General features: G+C 36.4%; 1 protein-coding gene across 5 annotated transcripts in view; it reads left to right on the forward strand.

Moving 5' to 3' along the window:
* The window catches only part of LOC133445978 (bromodomain adjacent to zinc finger domain protein 2B), a 49,159-nt gene that overhangs the window by 9,972 nt on the left and 21,724 nt on the right, over nucleotides 1-17,463 (forward strand). For all 5 annotated transcript variants that reach the window (XM_061723592.1, XM_061723594.1, XM_061723593.1 and 2 more), the window contains exons 2-5: nucleotides 751-797; nucleotides 13,853-14,005; nucleotides 16,239-16,388; nucleotides 16,789-16,923. In XM_061723592.1, coding sequence (XP_061579576.1) covers nucleotides 13,855-14,005; nucleotides 16,239-16,388; nucleotides 16,789-16,923 — 436 coding nt within the window. In that variant the 5' untranslated portion in view covers nucleotides 751-797; nucleotides 13,853-13,854. The remainder of the gene's footprint in view (nucleotides 1-750; nucleotides 798-13,852; nucleotides 14,006-16,238; nucleotides 16,389-16,788; nucleotides 16,924-17,463) is intronic.

Below are 17,463 nucleotides of genomic sequence, written 5' to 3' on the forward strand. Positions count from 1 at the left end.
TACCACAGCAGTATTCCAGAGTATGAGCTACATTTTTTTGTGCTGATTTGAACAACAACCACAGCAAAATATTGTACAAATGGAAAATATTATGATTAAGTATTGTTTTGCTTAAGATATAAGCACAACTATGTGCTAAGTTATATGGAAAGCACAACAATGACTTGGTTGATTTTTTTTTTTTAAAGAATCTGTTTGAAAGTCAAAAAAGAAAATATCCACACAAGCTGAGGACATTCACAACATGGGCTAATTCAGCTTCTCTTTCACCAAACACCTTTTTAAATTCAACTTGCTGAGATAGAGCAACAAAGGATCAAATATTTATTTTTATAACATTTTTATTTTAGGTCCATGAAAGCAGCTTTCTCAACAAGTGAACATTCGGGTAAACTTATTTTTATTGAGATTTAAACAAAGACATATCCATAGAAAATGAAGATTTTGTAGCTTGGTATACAAGTGTTTTCTCTAAGAATATTGTTTGATTTTTAAAAACAAATCATTTGTTAGTATAACCTCAGTGCTGTGTACTCTTGTCACCCTTAAACGGACCAATATCTGTTTTTGTCCTCTGTCATCTTGTTTAAGATGCCTTATTTTTGGGCTGATGTTAAAATACAATAACACATTTTTCTTGTTAGACCACATTTTTCTTTCATTTTCAGGAAGCTATTTGATGAAGTTAATGTAGAGTCAGTAAACCATTAAGATCAAGCTCTGATTGACTGTTGTCGTGTTGTGTTTCAGGTGTGGCGTGCAGGTAGTGTTACAGAACTGAAGGATCGTCTCATACAGTAAGTGTCTGCTTGGATCTGCTGCTTATTGTTCATTTAAGTGCTTTTCCTCATATTTTTTAAATAGGAACATAATCAATCTCCTTCGCTAAATTGGAAAAAGTAGCTGATGAATAGAAATGCACCACTAGGCTGAACACCTCATCTCAAAGTATTATTTGGGCATAGGATTAGAATTGTGCAATTAGGTTGAGATTCAACAAAGTCCTGCTTCATGAAATTAGTTCCTGCTACATTACACTTTGCTCTCATTTTGTGTGTGTCTAATTAATTCACATCTTTCTTCGAATTAGTGTTAAGTCTTCAGAGCATATTTAAATCTCTTGGGGTAAAAGAGAAAACTTTTTTGACTATGGGGTATTTTAAGATAAATTACTGTGAGCCAAGCAGGGTTTGGAGCTATTGTTCGACTTTGCTTTAAAATTTAATTTGGGCTACTTAATTTACAGTGGCTTTTATACAGATGTTTCTATACTGCTATTAAGAATTTAATTATTGCCTCAAGATAGGAGTGGATATATCAGATCTACTGTGTAGTTATATATACACAAAATCTTTTTTTTGTTTTGGATTAGTTGATATCTAATCTTGAGTATAGTTGTCCCCTTCATTTTCTTGGCTATACTAGGAGTACCTAATAAAGTGGACGGTGAGTGTAAGTGATGAGCTTGAAACTTAAAACAAGCAGACTTGAATATGTACTGCAGCTGCAAGAAGAAACAAGTTTGATCATTTCATTGTACTGTTATATTGTTAACTTGGTAGATAAGGCGTCAGCGCCTCATTTTCTGAGAGGATCTGCAGGACTTGCAGTACTACAGCTACAGTGTCCTCTGTGCTCTAGCTCTGTCTAAAATCACTCACAAGCAGCTCATCAAATTCCAGACATCTGAATCGTTTTCCTTATTATTTCAATGTGTAGGCCAACATAAGGCACACAGCAAAAAAAGTAATACTGTTACTATAAACTCAATAATCGAATGCCTAAAAAAAAATAGAAATGACAATTACAGAGCTACTATTTTGCATGTATAATACTAATATTAATGTTAGCTTGCTAATAAACGCTGTTATCAACTTCAGTAGCAAGTCTATACTAGCTGTTTATTTCACTTATGCTAGGCATCCTAACTTTCAAAGCTGTTTGCAGTCGTGCTTCTCGGGACAGTGACAGATTTTGAACCCACATACAGTGTAAACTGGTGCATTACCAAAATGTAGTACATAGTATGCAGTACGTATTTATCAAATCCAAAACTTTGAAGGACCGAGCAGACAGACTACAGACACAGAATGTTATTATCAAAAGGCATCTAATTTATTAACAAAAATAGTGAACTAAATTCTAAATAAATTCTCCAAATCATAAATGTGGACCATCAAAGAGGTCATGCTGTATGTGAAAGTTCAGCCACAATTATGTGAAATAAAAGACATTAATATTTTGACATTTGAATACATGAGAGGTCCAAATTGCCACCATAAAGCTGATTTAATTATCAGCTAGCACTAGGGGCTGGTTATCCAGGACAGTGAATGGGAGAAATGAAGAAGAATTGGAAGTTTATTTCCAGCTATTCTGCCAGTATTTCCGATGCTGGTATTGGAATACGAAAAAAAAAATGCCCTAACTATTTGCTACTTATGGAAGAGTATCCACTATGTAAATGACCACCATTCTGCCTGGAGTATATTATCCCTTGGATCAACGGGCAAACAGAGTGGAAGGATGTAATAGTATAATGGACTTTAAGTTGGCTAACTGCTACATACTAATGATGACTGTCGTACTATTATGCAGTACATTACTTTAATATAGGCACAGTACAACATATTTGGTTTTAATAGTGCTAGGGTTACCTTGACTTTGGCATAAAGTGATGGGTCGTGTTCCCATATGTACAGTATGTAATCGTATTTTATAATGCCTTATTTGGCAGCGAATCATCACCGGACCATCTTCTATGTTGGGTTTCCCTCTTCCTTCAAGCTACAGATTTTCCATTTTTGTAGGGGTTCTGGGGAAGAGAGACTTGTCCCAAGACTTGTGAGATACCTGGAGTTTCTGTCTTGACATACAGGTATCATAGACAGCTCATTACTCATCTGTGCAAAAAATATTTGTATCTCTAAATGACAACACGTACTGTAATTATAAGAGCATCGGAAGAACGACAAAGGCCTTTTTTTTTTTCAACTTAAGTTTTGCTTTTCTCCTATAGTTTTAACCAGTTTAATCACTGTGTTATTTGTACATGGGAAGTCATGCCAAGTCATGGAGCTGCTTGCATTTACACAGTTATGTCAATCATATGCATTTACATTTACAGTATTCACTTTAACTTTCCATTTTACTCCACCTCAGAATATGTGCAAAGTTACCGTTACCGAAACCTTTTTTTTTCCATTTCGATTTTGTGTTCTGTGAGAGTGAAAGAGAGGTGTTGGGTGAATCCTCAGTTTTTGAACTTTTTAACAAAATATCCCAAAGATGACAAATGAATTGGAGAAAAAGTAATGATATTTTTCTGGGGACGAAATAACCGTTTAGGTAATATTTTTAGAAATAACCTTATGATTCTCATTGTAGCTGGATCCAGCTACTAAGGGTTCAAACCACTCACAAATGCAAGAAACTATCAGTTTTATTTTTGGTAGTTGTAGTCGTTGCAGAGCCAAACACAGTTTGCTGGGTCTTCTGGCCATCAGGCCTCTCTCCTGTCCCAGGTGTAGCTGTTAAAATAGACTCAATGTTAATAGGCTGAATGATGACAGCTGGTGCACTTGCTGCCACTACAATCACCGGAACTGGTGGCTGCTACACAGCAACCTCCTCAACCTACAGCTGTGCCAAAACCACACCTCACCACCACACTCATGAGTAGAGCCAACAGTATTTACCAACTTTTAGTTGCCCCTGCTTGACCCTGGATTCTGGCACAGACTGGTATGCTCTGGTCCACTGAGGAACCTACTGCAAAATGTGTAGTTGTTTGAGTGAGTGTCAGTGGTCTATAGATGCCATTGGAGAGTCATGGCATTGACTGGCCATGACTTGTCGCCTGCTGTTCCTTTGTTTACATGTTTTTGTTTTATACATTTCATCTGAGCATAGCAAGAGTGCTCATCAAAAAGTAAGTAATTACACACAAAACAAACAAAGAAAAAACATTCACAAAGCAAATCTCTATGGGGTATTTGCCCATTTTGGTTGTGTTTTGATTTGGCAACAGTCTTTACATTTCAATTACATTTTGGAATAAATCAGATCTATGTATACATTGATCTCAAAATACTAAAATATCCTCGGTGCGAGTAAAAAGCTTAATGTTCTGGAGCAGCATAAATGCCACTTAGCTGAATGAGAGTTTTACTGGCACCCTCCGGGGCCTGTTCAGAGAGGATATGTGGTGTCAGCACTCAGACAGGTTTAGAGGTGGCGTCAAGGTGAATGCTGACTTGTAGAATACTAGGAAATCATTGATATTCTATCTCAGAAGCTGCAAACGGGTTGGTGGCAGATGGAGTCTTTGTCAGGGAAGAAAAATGGCAGCTAGGGAGAATCATTGTCATTTTCCTCTTCAGCTCTGCTGGCAGCTGTGACCTTATGCTGCTGAAAGACATAAAGACGTCCCCAGCACACAATCATACAACTCACGTCCAACTTCACCAAGTAGTGGAAATGAATGGATGTTTGTTTTTGAGGAATGGTTGTATATGGTGGATTAAGAGAACTAAAAGTAAAGGATATTTGAAAAAACAATGCATAGGCAGTCCTCTTTTGATTACATGCTATACTGTGGATAAAAATTTGAAATGGAAAAAAAAATCAATGATTCTTTAAGACCACAAAAATGAAAACAAGGAGGCATGACATGTATGTGTAATCATGAAACTGATTCAGTTTTTTTTTGTATTAAATAAACAGCCTGTATAGGTGCTAGTCAAGCAAGTATCTGCACACTTTAAGCACTGCAGAAAAATACACAAAAAATACACAACAGTATTGATATGTAGTGTATAAAACAAATATAATAAACCAGTTTGACTGAACTCCTAAGGCCACCGTTTCAATTTTAAAGAAATTGATCTCGCTCTCTTACAAAATGCAATTCACTAATGTATGGCTAACTTAAATGTTTTTTAGCACAACCTGTTTTTTTTTTAATGCAAAAAGATGTATTTGATTTCTTCAGACCTTAAGCTCAAGCACTATAAAAAATGAAAATATCAGCTTAGACTCAGCAGGGTTAAACAACATCATAACTGGAAGAGATTCCTCAGGAGAATAAATATATTACAAGGCAGCAATTTGGCAAATGGTTTTAATTAACATAGTTTGACTCAAAATAAATGATTAGCTTAGGTGGGAAAATGTTCATAATAATTATAATGTTTATGCAAATGATATTAATTTGGTAATGGCTCATCTCATTACAGAGATAACACGAATGCACAAAATTAAACTGTGATGTGTGCTCATTGCTCTTGACTGTGAACACATCAGAATAAAATATTGGATGAACCTGGGGAAAAATGAGGGGAAATGAGCAAACGATGCAAAAAACCAAATGACATTGAGGCACCACTTAAATATGTATGTGTTTCAGTTTGATGGTTGATTTCATTAGCAAATCTCATTGTTATGCACTGACTGTCCTCCTGCAGTGTTATGACAAATGAAGTCTTGCACACTGGATACTCAAGAGGTAGTATTTGGATTTGAGTGGCATATGTGGAGAAAAAGCATGTGTGTGTGTGTGTGTGTGTGTGTATATATGTGTGTGTGTATATATATATATATATATATATATATATATATATATATATATATGTGTGTGTGTATTCAGCAACTGCAGAACTAGCGACTTAAGTTTCTGCTGAATATTTTCATGCTTTCGGTATGCTGTTTATTTAGTTTATTTTGGATTTTAACAGAGCCTGACAAATGTGTGAAAGCAGAAATATCTCAAGTCTTCCTTGTTGTACCTCATTAATGGTTTAATTATGCTTGTTATTACCTACCATGGTTGAGAGACCTTACTATTATTTTGTGTTTATTTTTTTCTGATTCTAAGAAGCTGGAATTGCAGCGTTATTTCATGGTCTCCCATATTAAAGAGGCAGGTATTAAGATTTCTTCAGTGCATCCACAATGTCAGCTACAGAAAACTGTTTCCCCCTTTCAATATCAAACTGCCCTTAAGGATGCAGATATTATATGCAAATATAAAGTCAATATTCCAGATTATTCCAGTGTTTCCTTGTGACCTTCATTTAGGACATTTCATGTGGGTAAAGTGCACAGATGTAAATGTGAATGTGAACAGCATCAATAAAGCGGTGAGCATATGGACACTGTCACTAATGCCTTGAAAGGGACACTCAGGGGCTGTTTTATTGCTTCATTTGGCACACTGCAGTCCCATTTCCCATTACGGTTGCCGTGTGATTTACGCAGGGCTTCTCCGAGAAGGAGAGAGATAGGAGTTGTGGCTGGGAAAGCAATGTTTACCTTGATCTTTGCTGCCCTTTATTTCATCTTAAACGTAGAGAGAGGGTTTAAGCTTCTATTCGAGCTCATGTTTTGCCATGGTGTACAAAAATTTGAATAGTTAAAGGATGAGGTTATTGACATTGCAGTAATGTGTTTTAAAGGCTGGCAGAACCTTCCATTTAAAGAAATGGAAGATGGTTGTTTTTCTGTGAAGCAAATGAGTAGTAATCATAATGTCTTTCATTATGTTCTGTTACACTACAATCTGAAATAAAAGACATCCATTTCTTTTTTTTTTCTTTTTCTTTTTTTTCTTTGCTTTATATTTAGCTTGGCAGACTGATAAATACCCTTTGTCCCAGTGATGTCTGCTCATGTTAAATCTGCAGCCCTGAATCCTGACAGATAATTGCACCTGATTTATATTCAAGCTTCCCCCCCCCCTGTTTACATGCAAATGCACACCAACTCTCAACATTAAACTGATACATGGAACAGTTGAGTTTCAATTGCATTACCTTACACTCTGTTAATAACTAATTATGAGACAAAATGTTTTCTTTTAAATTGGAAATTTTATTTCACACATTTTCTGGTGATGGTGGGCCAGTTATGTACCACACTATGACACCTTACTGACATGGACTACAAACAAGACATTTTCAGGCAGGGCATTTTTAGGGAAACAATATGCAATCTTCTACACATGTAAAAGAAAGACCATGTATTTTGTAAGATGAGATGGCCTCTAAAAAGCATAATATAACCCCTTAATAAGATTTTCCAGAGTCTTTGTGAAGAAAAATAATTGATAAACTCTCCTAAAGTTTTTTTCTGTTTTAGTTTTTTTTAAGTACAGTGACATCTCCTTTTTTAATGGTCAAATATGGCATTTAAAATGTATTATTACTTAGACTTGTAATATTAATTCCTCAAATCATCATAAACAGTATCTCATTAAAATGATGTGAACGGCACATGTTGGGGAAAAATTGCGCAAACAAGGGCATAGTGATTAACTTTAAAAGCAAAGTTATGGATTATGTGTAATTATCTGCAACAAGCATTAACTTTCCTTTCCTTATTATCTCACAAAAGGACCATTGCAAACAACATAAGAAGTGGCAGCATAAATGGGCCAACAACATATTATTCTCTTGGATTAATTAATGTTGAGTTTAAATGTCTTTTGGAAAATACAAATACTTTACATTAGAAATGGAAAAAAAAAAACTGTTCAAAAACAGCATTAAAAGATTAATAGTAAATTTGTAAAATGTGTTCTTTTCAATCTCTCAACCCTTCGACCTTCTGCTCTGCATGCGTCTAATTAAAAACTGTTGGCGCTGCTACACATTTTACTGAAAAATGCCTGCAGTTGATACGACAGCAGCATGAAGATGTGTACATGATGGATGTCAGACTGTGTAGAAACATGTGGGCCTCCTGTTTCCAGGCTCTACTTACCACCTCCAGAGCTCGAAAATGATCCACAAGTCAACTGCGGTTATGCTGCTTTGAAGGACAAATACACATTTTAAAACGTGTCACACTCACACATCAGGCCTCACAGTTGGCTCTTTAACTACTGATGTTCCCAATGTATTAATTAGCTCACGCTATAATTATTTAAATTTTGTGGTGTGATGGGGTTTGTAAAAAGCCCCTGAAAAATGATGATATTGGCATTTGTGTGAGTGTTGTCCAGGCAGTCGGAGCACAGGTTGGTCTCTTCATCAGTAAAGAGCGTACATGTGTTCCCACATAGAAGGTCAGCAACATGATTAGATTGACACATGAAAGGCAATGGCCGAGACAGGAGAATCAGAGATTAGATGGTGTTTGAAGATGTTTCACACTTTGGATTACATTTAGTGAAACTACTCTGACGACTGCATTAGTCCCACCGAGCGTTTTGAGTGTCTGGCTAATGTAAGCAGCACTGCTCTCTTTTTCTCCCAGCAGTTACACCAGTCAGGGCTGTAGATCACTTGATCCATAGATGGCATATTTACAGCTGGTATCCAGTGGCTTCATGTGAGCTTTTCATCCTTGATAACAACCAGTCTTCTCGCCTGATACTCTTGAACATGCTGTCTGGAAGCCACATGGTTTATGATTTCTTCCAGCTTGATCATAAAAAAGGGGGCCCTCACTAGAAAGAGCAAACCTGAGGTGAATTATAAACCTGCTCTTAATGCAGAGTATTGATTGTGTTGCAATGTCATTGCTCTTTTTGACTCTCCACATCTCCCCTCTTGTGATAGATTACTTAATGTACTCTAGCAACATAAAAACAATAATTTCATTGGGAGAAATTCCAGAAAAAGATGCTTATTTTAAGTTGTGCAGTTGCTGTGGGCACACATTCTCACAGGATAACTTTGCATTCCTTCTCAGTTGAACATCTCTTTCCTTCGTATTAAAAAGAAAGTACATCCTCTTTCAGTTCCTTGTCTTATCAGAACACAATAAACCTGTACTTAACAAGACATGGAAATTGGATAAGATGAACAGCAGATGACATATTACTTTTTTTTTCATTTTGTATTGAACAAAACATGAGTCTAAATGGACTGCAAAAAAGCCATCAACATTATTGTTTCCAAAGCAATTCAGATCTGTAATCAACTGTGGCATTTTGCCACCAGTATATGACTCACCTCTGAACTGTAGATGACATAAAAATAAAAATGGTGAACCTCTGCAGTAAACTTGTCAACAAAAATAATTACTATTTTCACATAGCAGCTTGAAGATTAGGCTTTTTTGGATTTGGCAAATACCTTTATCTTGATTTCAAACAGAAAGATTGAGGTTATAATATAGTTGCCACAGAACTCCATGAATCAAATGTGAATTCTAAAAGACGTGCTCTTCACTGAGTCCTTAATGGGGGATTAATTTCACCACTAAGAGCAGCTATAACCATTTTATGTAAAGTAAACTTATGATTTGAGCTTATACTATTACAATTATAGCTGTATACAATTTTGTGCGGTAATAATTGCACAAAACATGTTTCCGATTCAGTTCTCTCTCTCTCTGCTAAAGTAATAAAAGCCAAAGTCTGTCTAGATATCTGCTTCAAAACACCACAATACCAAATATATCACAGTTAATACACTTCAGTACAAGGGACCTACAGTATGTAACCTAACATCTACAATCAGCTGAAAGGAATTGGGCTCTAATTACTAATACTACTACAACTGTCACGTCATACTTGGTCAGGATGGGGGATTGCATCAAAGTGAAAATTTGAGCTAGGCTGTTTTTTATGAATTGATGTTACATGACCTCATTTGGAATCAACTGAATTATGAAACGGTATGAAGTGGATTGTGCATGAAGTATATTAATTGTAAAATAAATTGAATGGAAATTGCCACTGCATCAATACAGAATCTTCTATCTCTGCTTCATGGTGCATCTTGGAATCAACACATTTCCCCACATCTAATGTCAACCAAGAAATGTTTTCAGAGGGTATGTAAGGTTCCCCGGCTGCATCAAACATAGCAGGGAAAATAGTTGGCTTTGAAAATGTCCCTCTGGCTCACTATAAAAGTGATGTCGTGAGATACAGTAATTTTTCCCTGACGCAGGCCAGACTGAGGTTTTCTATAGTAGCTGCTATCGGTCAAATGCAGCTCTTCATCACTTTCCAGGTGGTGTGGAAGTTGGGGCCAAGAGCAATAAGTTTACTCTGGAAGACATGAGCGGAATGAAGAATTGATTAAAACTAAAAAGAGCAAGGGATTGCAGCTAAAGTTTGGGTGTACTACCGTACTAAATCATGTGCCAAGAAACTGTAACCATTTACATTTTATTGTATTCATTTGACCATATTGGACTGTAAGAAAACGATTCTCTTAATTTTTGCTGTTTTAGGAGTTTGCATTAACATTGTCACGTTATTCGGACTGTAGGATACCAGCAATGTATGACAATTATGGTCAGAACTTGACACACATATATATATTTTTACTTTTAATTCACCTATTATTTACTGATCTACAAATACATTTTAACAACACGAAATAAAAAACACAAACGTTTTTGAGCAAATTGCTTTTTCTGAGGATATGTAAAAACTAAAATGTAGAACTCGGTCTTATCTGAAAAGATTTCATTGTTTTGCAATTAGTATAGTAGTGAATCATGATGGTTATTCTCAATACTACTTATTCTGCAATAAACAATCTTATGTTAAGGCAAGGGAGGAACACACGGTAAAAAAAGAGAGGTTATTTTATGTAGCATAAACCAAGTTATATAAGTTATAAACGAGTTATTAGTTTCATATTTTGAGAAATATACTGATAGCTCTTTTGACACTTTCCATATCTGTACACTCAACCTGAAGCAACTTTTGGATCTTGCTTACCCTCACTTTGTCTTACACAAGGGAACTAACCTAGCACAAAGATATTAGCTGAAAATAAAAAAAAATTAAATTTTGTTTTAATTTTTTTTAAGCTGTGTTGTTCCTGGAGTCGTGGATGTGACGATGATTCATTGATTATAGTTATTCTCATTTGCTACATGTACTCTCAGAGATCCAATTATATGCCCTTTTATTTATTTGTGTCCTGCACCTCTCACAAAAAAGAGGAAGGTGGTCATCATACATCCATCAAATCAATTTTGTACACTTGTGTAAACCAGAACATTTTATTTAACTGCATATGTTGTGCTTTAAAAAAAAATGTTTATAACATCAATTAAATTGCAGTTGATTTAGAAATAATGTGGGTTTTTAGAATTTTTGCACAACAGTCTTTAGTAGTTTAAAAGGGACCTATTATGAAAAACACGGTTTTTCTTGCTTTAACATATATAAAGTGGTCTCCCCTCAGCCTGCCAACTCAGAGAAGGAGGAAAGCAACCAAATTCTGCAGTGTCTGTACAGCCGCCCAGATGAGCCATCTAGTGTCATGTGGATCTACGAGCCGTTCAGATTCTGCTCCCTTTCATTACGTAACAAATGCAATTTACATAGGTTGGCCTCCGATGCGTAAAACCACGCCCACAACTAACTCCACCGGCCGGAGCTTCCGCCATTATTTCGTTGCGGTGTATCGCGTCATTCAGGCAGCCAATCAGCACAGTGCCTCATTATCATAGCCCCGCCCACTCCGAATCCCACATTGAGAAGGAGGTTAGAAAATGAGATGATAAAGCTCAGAGGCTGAATTTCTAATTTATTTAGCAAAAACAATCAAAAGCTTGTTTTTAAGACATTCAAGGCCTGTTTAAAATAGGTATTAGATGCCATAATAGGTCCCCTTTAGGTCAGCTAAAAAACACATTTTAAAGTCAACTGTGAGTTTGTGTCATGGTTTAAGGGTTTTTGTGTTAGGGTTTTGACTTCTCCCTCTGTTTGTCTTGGATGTCCTTTTTTTATACTCTAGTTCCGGGAGGGGGGGGGGGGGTTGACAGTCCATGTCTTGGGTTCTAAAGTTCTTGACTTCCCTTGTTCCCATCTGTCATGATTGTATGTAATACCTGTGTCTCATCTGCTCCGTCTATATATTGTCCTTGCTTCCCTTCCTGCCTGCTGGTCCATCTGTTTTTTTACCCGTCTAGTTTTCCATCCCATCTCTTTGCTTTCTATCTGGTTGATTTTTAAGTTTTCTCCTTTTTGCATTTTCTCTGGATTCCTGCATGTTCACCGCCCTTTAATAGAGGACTTTGTTGGTACTCCTGCCGTCCTTCCATTTCCTGTATTTGGGTCTTACATCTAAAATCATAGTCTGTTTTTTAAGGATAGTAAAGGAAGGAATGCCATAAAGACCAAGTGCGTCACAAATGTAATATTAAAAAAAAAATGGTACAGCAGTGTTACAGTATAATAAAAAAGAAAAATATTTTTAATTTAAATATAGTGTAGAATTCATTACTTTTCATATAATCCCACTGTCTTTACACTAAAGATTTTTACCTTTTTATTAATATTTTTCCTGGATATAGTGAATGTTTTATAATGACAGGGAGTGTATGATGTAGCAGGGTCAAAATGATATATATATATTTCAATTGCATTGTAAAAGCACCTTTTCCTGCACAGACTTGCACCACTGCAGTATACAAGGTATTTTCCAATGAAGTATAGCTGCAGCTTCTGAAAGCATCCAGTAAGAGGGTTTTAATGGTGATACTGAATAGAGTGGTGATTCAAAGTGCTTTACAGAGAGATTAAAACATCACATAGTAGAAATAAAAAGCATGATGCAAAGGTTTTGGAAAGAAAAATCAGAACATGTTCCTGAATGTCTAGAATTGTATAGATCTTGTGGGTCCTACTTAGCCCCTTTCAAGTGTTAACAATGACTGAGACTGAGACTGACAGAAATTGATTAATCATCTGCATTTTAGTGCCATTCCATGCTGTTTCCAAAGCAAAGTAATTAAGTTTGGTCAAACTTGGGACAGTATATGCTACTGTTACTACTGTATGTTGCTGTTTCAGTTTTCCTTGTTTTGTGTTTATTTGTTGTGCTTTCACCTACATCTTTATGTACAATATTATATATTTGTGAGCAACTAAATGCGAGGGGACAAACAAACAACCACATTGTTGTAGAACTGCAAATTACAATGCAGAAAATGTGAGTAGTGAGTTTTTACTAAGAACAGCAATGATCAATGATTGTACAGTGATATTTGGTTTATCATCTTGTATGGTCACGACACAAAACACAGAAAATGATGGAAAAAATACCTGCCATGTTTTCTCAGAAGCCAAGATGATGTCCTCTCATGATATCAACTCGATTCATTTATTCATTCATTCTCATTCTTTTCCTCCTCTTTCTTCTTCTCTTCCTCAATCACCATAATCTTAATGATATTCTCCTGCTCCTCCTCTTTCTTCTCCTCCTCCCTTTTCTTCATATCCTTTCTTCTTCTTTTCCCTCTTTTCATGTGATTTTCTGCTCCTTCCTTTCCTCCTACTTCTTACTCCTTCAACTACTTCTTCCTCTCCTTGTTCTTTCCCCTTTCTTCTATTTCTCATTCTCCTGCTTCTTCCACTATTTTCCCCTCTTCTTTTTCACCATCCCTTCTTCTCTTTTTCCTCTCCTGCTCTCCTAGTTCATGTCTTCCACCTCCCCTTCTTCTTTTTCTACTTTTCACTCTTTTACTGACTCTTCCTCTTCTTCTGTTTCTCCTCCTAGTTCTCCTCCCTTTCTCACCTCTACACATCGCTCAGTTATCTAATCATCATCTTTAATTATGAAACTTGAAAAATAAAACCTAATATGACGGCACCAAACATTTAGTCACAGTAGCTCTCATAATCAGTAGACTGTGACCTTAATGAATTATCAGGCATCTGTAATAACTTTATAAATGTAATAAACGTTGCCCCACAGAATCTAACCTAGAGACTCGAATCAATATTGAAGTGGTTCACTTAGTAGTTGTTTATTCTGGTTTATCCAGATGTGTGTCCGATGAGGGTCTCTGTGGGATGATCTTCCTGATTTAGATTTTGTCTCTTCCCTTTCCCTCTCTTGCATTCTTAAAGTGTTTTCTGAATTGTGTCTGACAGATATGGAGTCTGGGGAACGGCTGGCCTCCCCATCCCCGGCCTCCCCCTCGTTTCGTAGGGCCTCGTCTTCAACCAGCTCCTCCCCTGCTCCACCACAGACACTCCTCAACCAGTACAGTTCAGCTACTGAAAGCAGCTCCCCGCTCGTCTGTGGTAAGTTAGTCGCTTTGGATAAAAGCATCTGCTGAATAAGATGTAATGAGCCCTGTAACACCACCCCCACCATGTCTGACACACGAGTTATTATGCTTTGGATCTACTTACTCTTTCTCTTTTGTTCAGAGAATCTGATTCAAGTTCAAAGTGATTTTTAGATGTTTTCCGGTGAGGTCTAATCAGGCTTTTGTGTTCTTGAATGTTATCAGTGGTTTGCACCTTATTGTAAACTGATTGTTTATAGTAAGGACAGACTGATATCATCTTGCCAATTAGCTATTTTTCAGTTAATTACTCAAATACTTCTGAACCCATGAAAATGTATGGATTTTGTTCAAAAAGGCTGTAATTCATAAATAGTTGATATCATATTTTTGTCAAACCCCTTTTCACTTTGATCAGATCTTACTGATTTAATTAAAATCCCTAGCGGTTGAGTGTAAAGGCAAAATCCTAAAAAACCTTTCATGTTCCAAATACCTCTAGACCTAAATCTACATTTAATAACAACACTTTCATGTAAAACCTTCACCAGTCTAAGCAAATTCTGGAGAAACACTAAAAGATTTCCACAGATTTCACATTGCATTAATGAGATCAGGACATTTTCCTCTTGTTTTGACACGTTTGACAATTTAAGAATGTAAATTAATGATGGCCAACATTTTAAAAACCTGTGCAGACCTTTGTGAATTTCTTTTGACAACCTTTAGCTCCAATTTATCTGGCATGATTTGACATGCCTGTCAGCTTCACAGATAGTGTGCAGCCACCAACATCTCTTGTTTTCTTTGAATACTAATTTTGGCTAAAGCTGTTATGCAGTGAGCAGCAGTGATGCATAAACTGTCAGATTACGCCGACCAAAAAAATGATGTGCAAACTTGCATACCATTTTTATTTCCCCCACCCTGATAAGGTGCTAAAAAGTGTGTGTTTGTGCATGTGTGGGTGTGAGTGTGTGTTTTTTGCCATGCTATCAAAATAATGAAAAGTGAAACACTCATAAATTAATAGTTTTCACATCCTCGCCCTTAATGTGCGCAGATATTTTGCTGTTAATATTTTTCGAATGAATGAACAGCACTTGGAAAAAATACAGCATGTGACCTTTTAAGCAACAACTTCACATGCTGAAAAACCTTAAATTTAGCTTTGAGCTGCCTCCACAAATGAGTCTGTCAGATCAAACCCCAAATTTAAATACAAATTTACTGCAGGAAATACATGTTTGTATAGTATGACAAAAATAACTTTGGTCTCTGTTGGTGGCTTATCTTTTAAAGGGGACATGCTGTGTTTTCTAAAATAAAAGTGGGATTGAGGTTAATACCTGGGGTATTTTCATGGCTTATACAAACAAAGGCCAGTGTCCAGTGCCTCCTGGTTGGGAGGTGACCATAGAATGTAAAAATTGCTTATTGCTTTGGTAAATTTGGTAGCATAATGATTACAGAAGAGGATGCGATAATGGCTTGCAATTAGCTGAGCTGACAAATGCACCCCCATCAAAGTTGTCATGGATGTGAAATCAAATGATTTGGCTGTTAACATGTTTATTTTTGCTCTAAAGTTAGACATTTTGACATGGGACTCAATGACCATTGACCAGCTTTTTCAGCCAGCCTCTACTGGCCAGCCGAGGAACTGCAACAATTTTAGTCTAGCATGAACCTCAGTCTGGAAGTTAGACAGTTGGCGCTTGGAGGTGATGAGAAAAATAATGCATACCAATCATCCTAATGTGCATGACATTGGCAAAAATTATATACCGGTATATAGATTTATACTTAGTTTATCTCATCCCTGGGTTTTTTCTTTTTTTACATTTTGCTGTACTGGATGAAGTAAAGTCATCTCTGCTTACTGCTAATGGGATTGTTTGATTCATTCATTTTGCTCCACTTCAGATCAATAAAAATCTGCCGTTATAGTTTGATATGTGCTTCCATCTTTCAGAATAAAAGTCCTGCCAAGTGTGGTGATGTTGAGGGCATGTTTCTTATGTCCTAAGTGGTTACCAACTACATCTAATCCAAAAATATTGTCCTCGGCACAAAGCTCACTGATTCTGTATATGCACAGCATTCTCGTTAACTTATAGCTCCACCAACTTTGTGTAGCACCATTGAACAATATGACATGGCCGCTGTGTGAAAATGGCCATTTAATTTTTAATTTTTTTTTTTAGCAGGCTTCAAACATTGCTCTTCTTGTATTCTTTCTCCAGGTCGTTCATTTTGGAGGACAGGAGATGAACACTCAAATATCTTTAGTCCTGCTTTTGGGCTCTATAGCCCAGGTTGTTCTGAGTTCGGAGGACTTGGAAGTCTGGGTTTGTCTGCAATGGCGACTCATTCAGACTTGGGCACATTTCCAGGTATGATGAATGGATATGTATGTGAATGATGAATCCTTTATTTTGAATGTACTTAGATGTAAAATATGACCAACATAATGATGAAAGCAATCAAGAGTTTGCTTCTCCTCCATCATGTTAATAATAATGTTATGTTTACAATTAATTTTGTGAATTTTTACATAAATAAAAAAATGACTAAAGTTAGAAAACTGATGTCATTTGAAGAAAGTACTTCACTCCATTTGCTAATTAAATCCATAAACAGTTCCTTCATGTTAAATGCAAAACTACATTATGAACTGAGTGATTAGTGCTCTTATTGACTCGAATAAAGTGTTCCATTTCTATTTTGTTGACAGTCTATGAATATCTTGATATAGAAGCTCTTTGCACCTAACCATGCAGTGTCCTCCTGCAGATTGGTGGAGGCCGGTTGATGCACATACCAGGGAAGCAGCGGCAGCATTCTTCCCCCCTCTTCTCAGTCTGCATCCCTTGTTTGCATCAACCTTCAAAAGCCTTGATTCTGCTGATTTACAGTCACGTACCCCAGGTAAAAGAAGATCCAATAAACACTGAGATGTTAATGAAAGATAAATTGGTAGCAACATTTATACACTACATCTATAGACAACCTCAATTCCAAAAAGTTCACACTGTAAAATGTAACTTAAAAAATGCAATGATTAAATGATCTCATAAATTCATATTTTATTAATGTAGAAAACATGTTGAAAGTGAACCTTTTGTTTATTTCATGAAAGCATTTTGAATGTGATGGCAGCAAATATAAAACAGAAGGGGGCAGAAACATGAGCAGAAAAGGCTGGAAAAGTACCGTATTTTCTGTACTGTAAGGCGCACTTAAAATGTTACTTTATTATAAATAGACATCAAGGCACGTTAGGTTTTTAGCGCAAACCCAATTTTCAACTATATATCATAATCCAATTATAATCAATTGTTGGAATACAACATGGTTTTAATCTCACACTAACTTCAGGTGTCCTATCGCCGGCAACGATGAACCGATCCGAGAACAGTACATAGTACAACGCTTACCACCTCCACTTTTTATTTGTGGATTCATGGA

Source organism: Cololabis saira, chromosome 6 (genome assembly GCF_033807715.1).
Source record: "Cololabis saira isolate AMF1-May2022 chromosome 6, fColSai1.1, whole genome shotgun sequence".
NCBI lineage: Eukaryota > Metazoa > Chordata > Actinopteri > Beloniformes > Belonidae > Cololabis > Cololabis saira.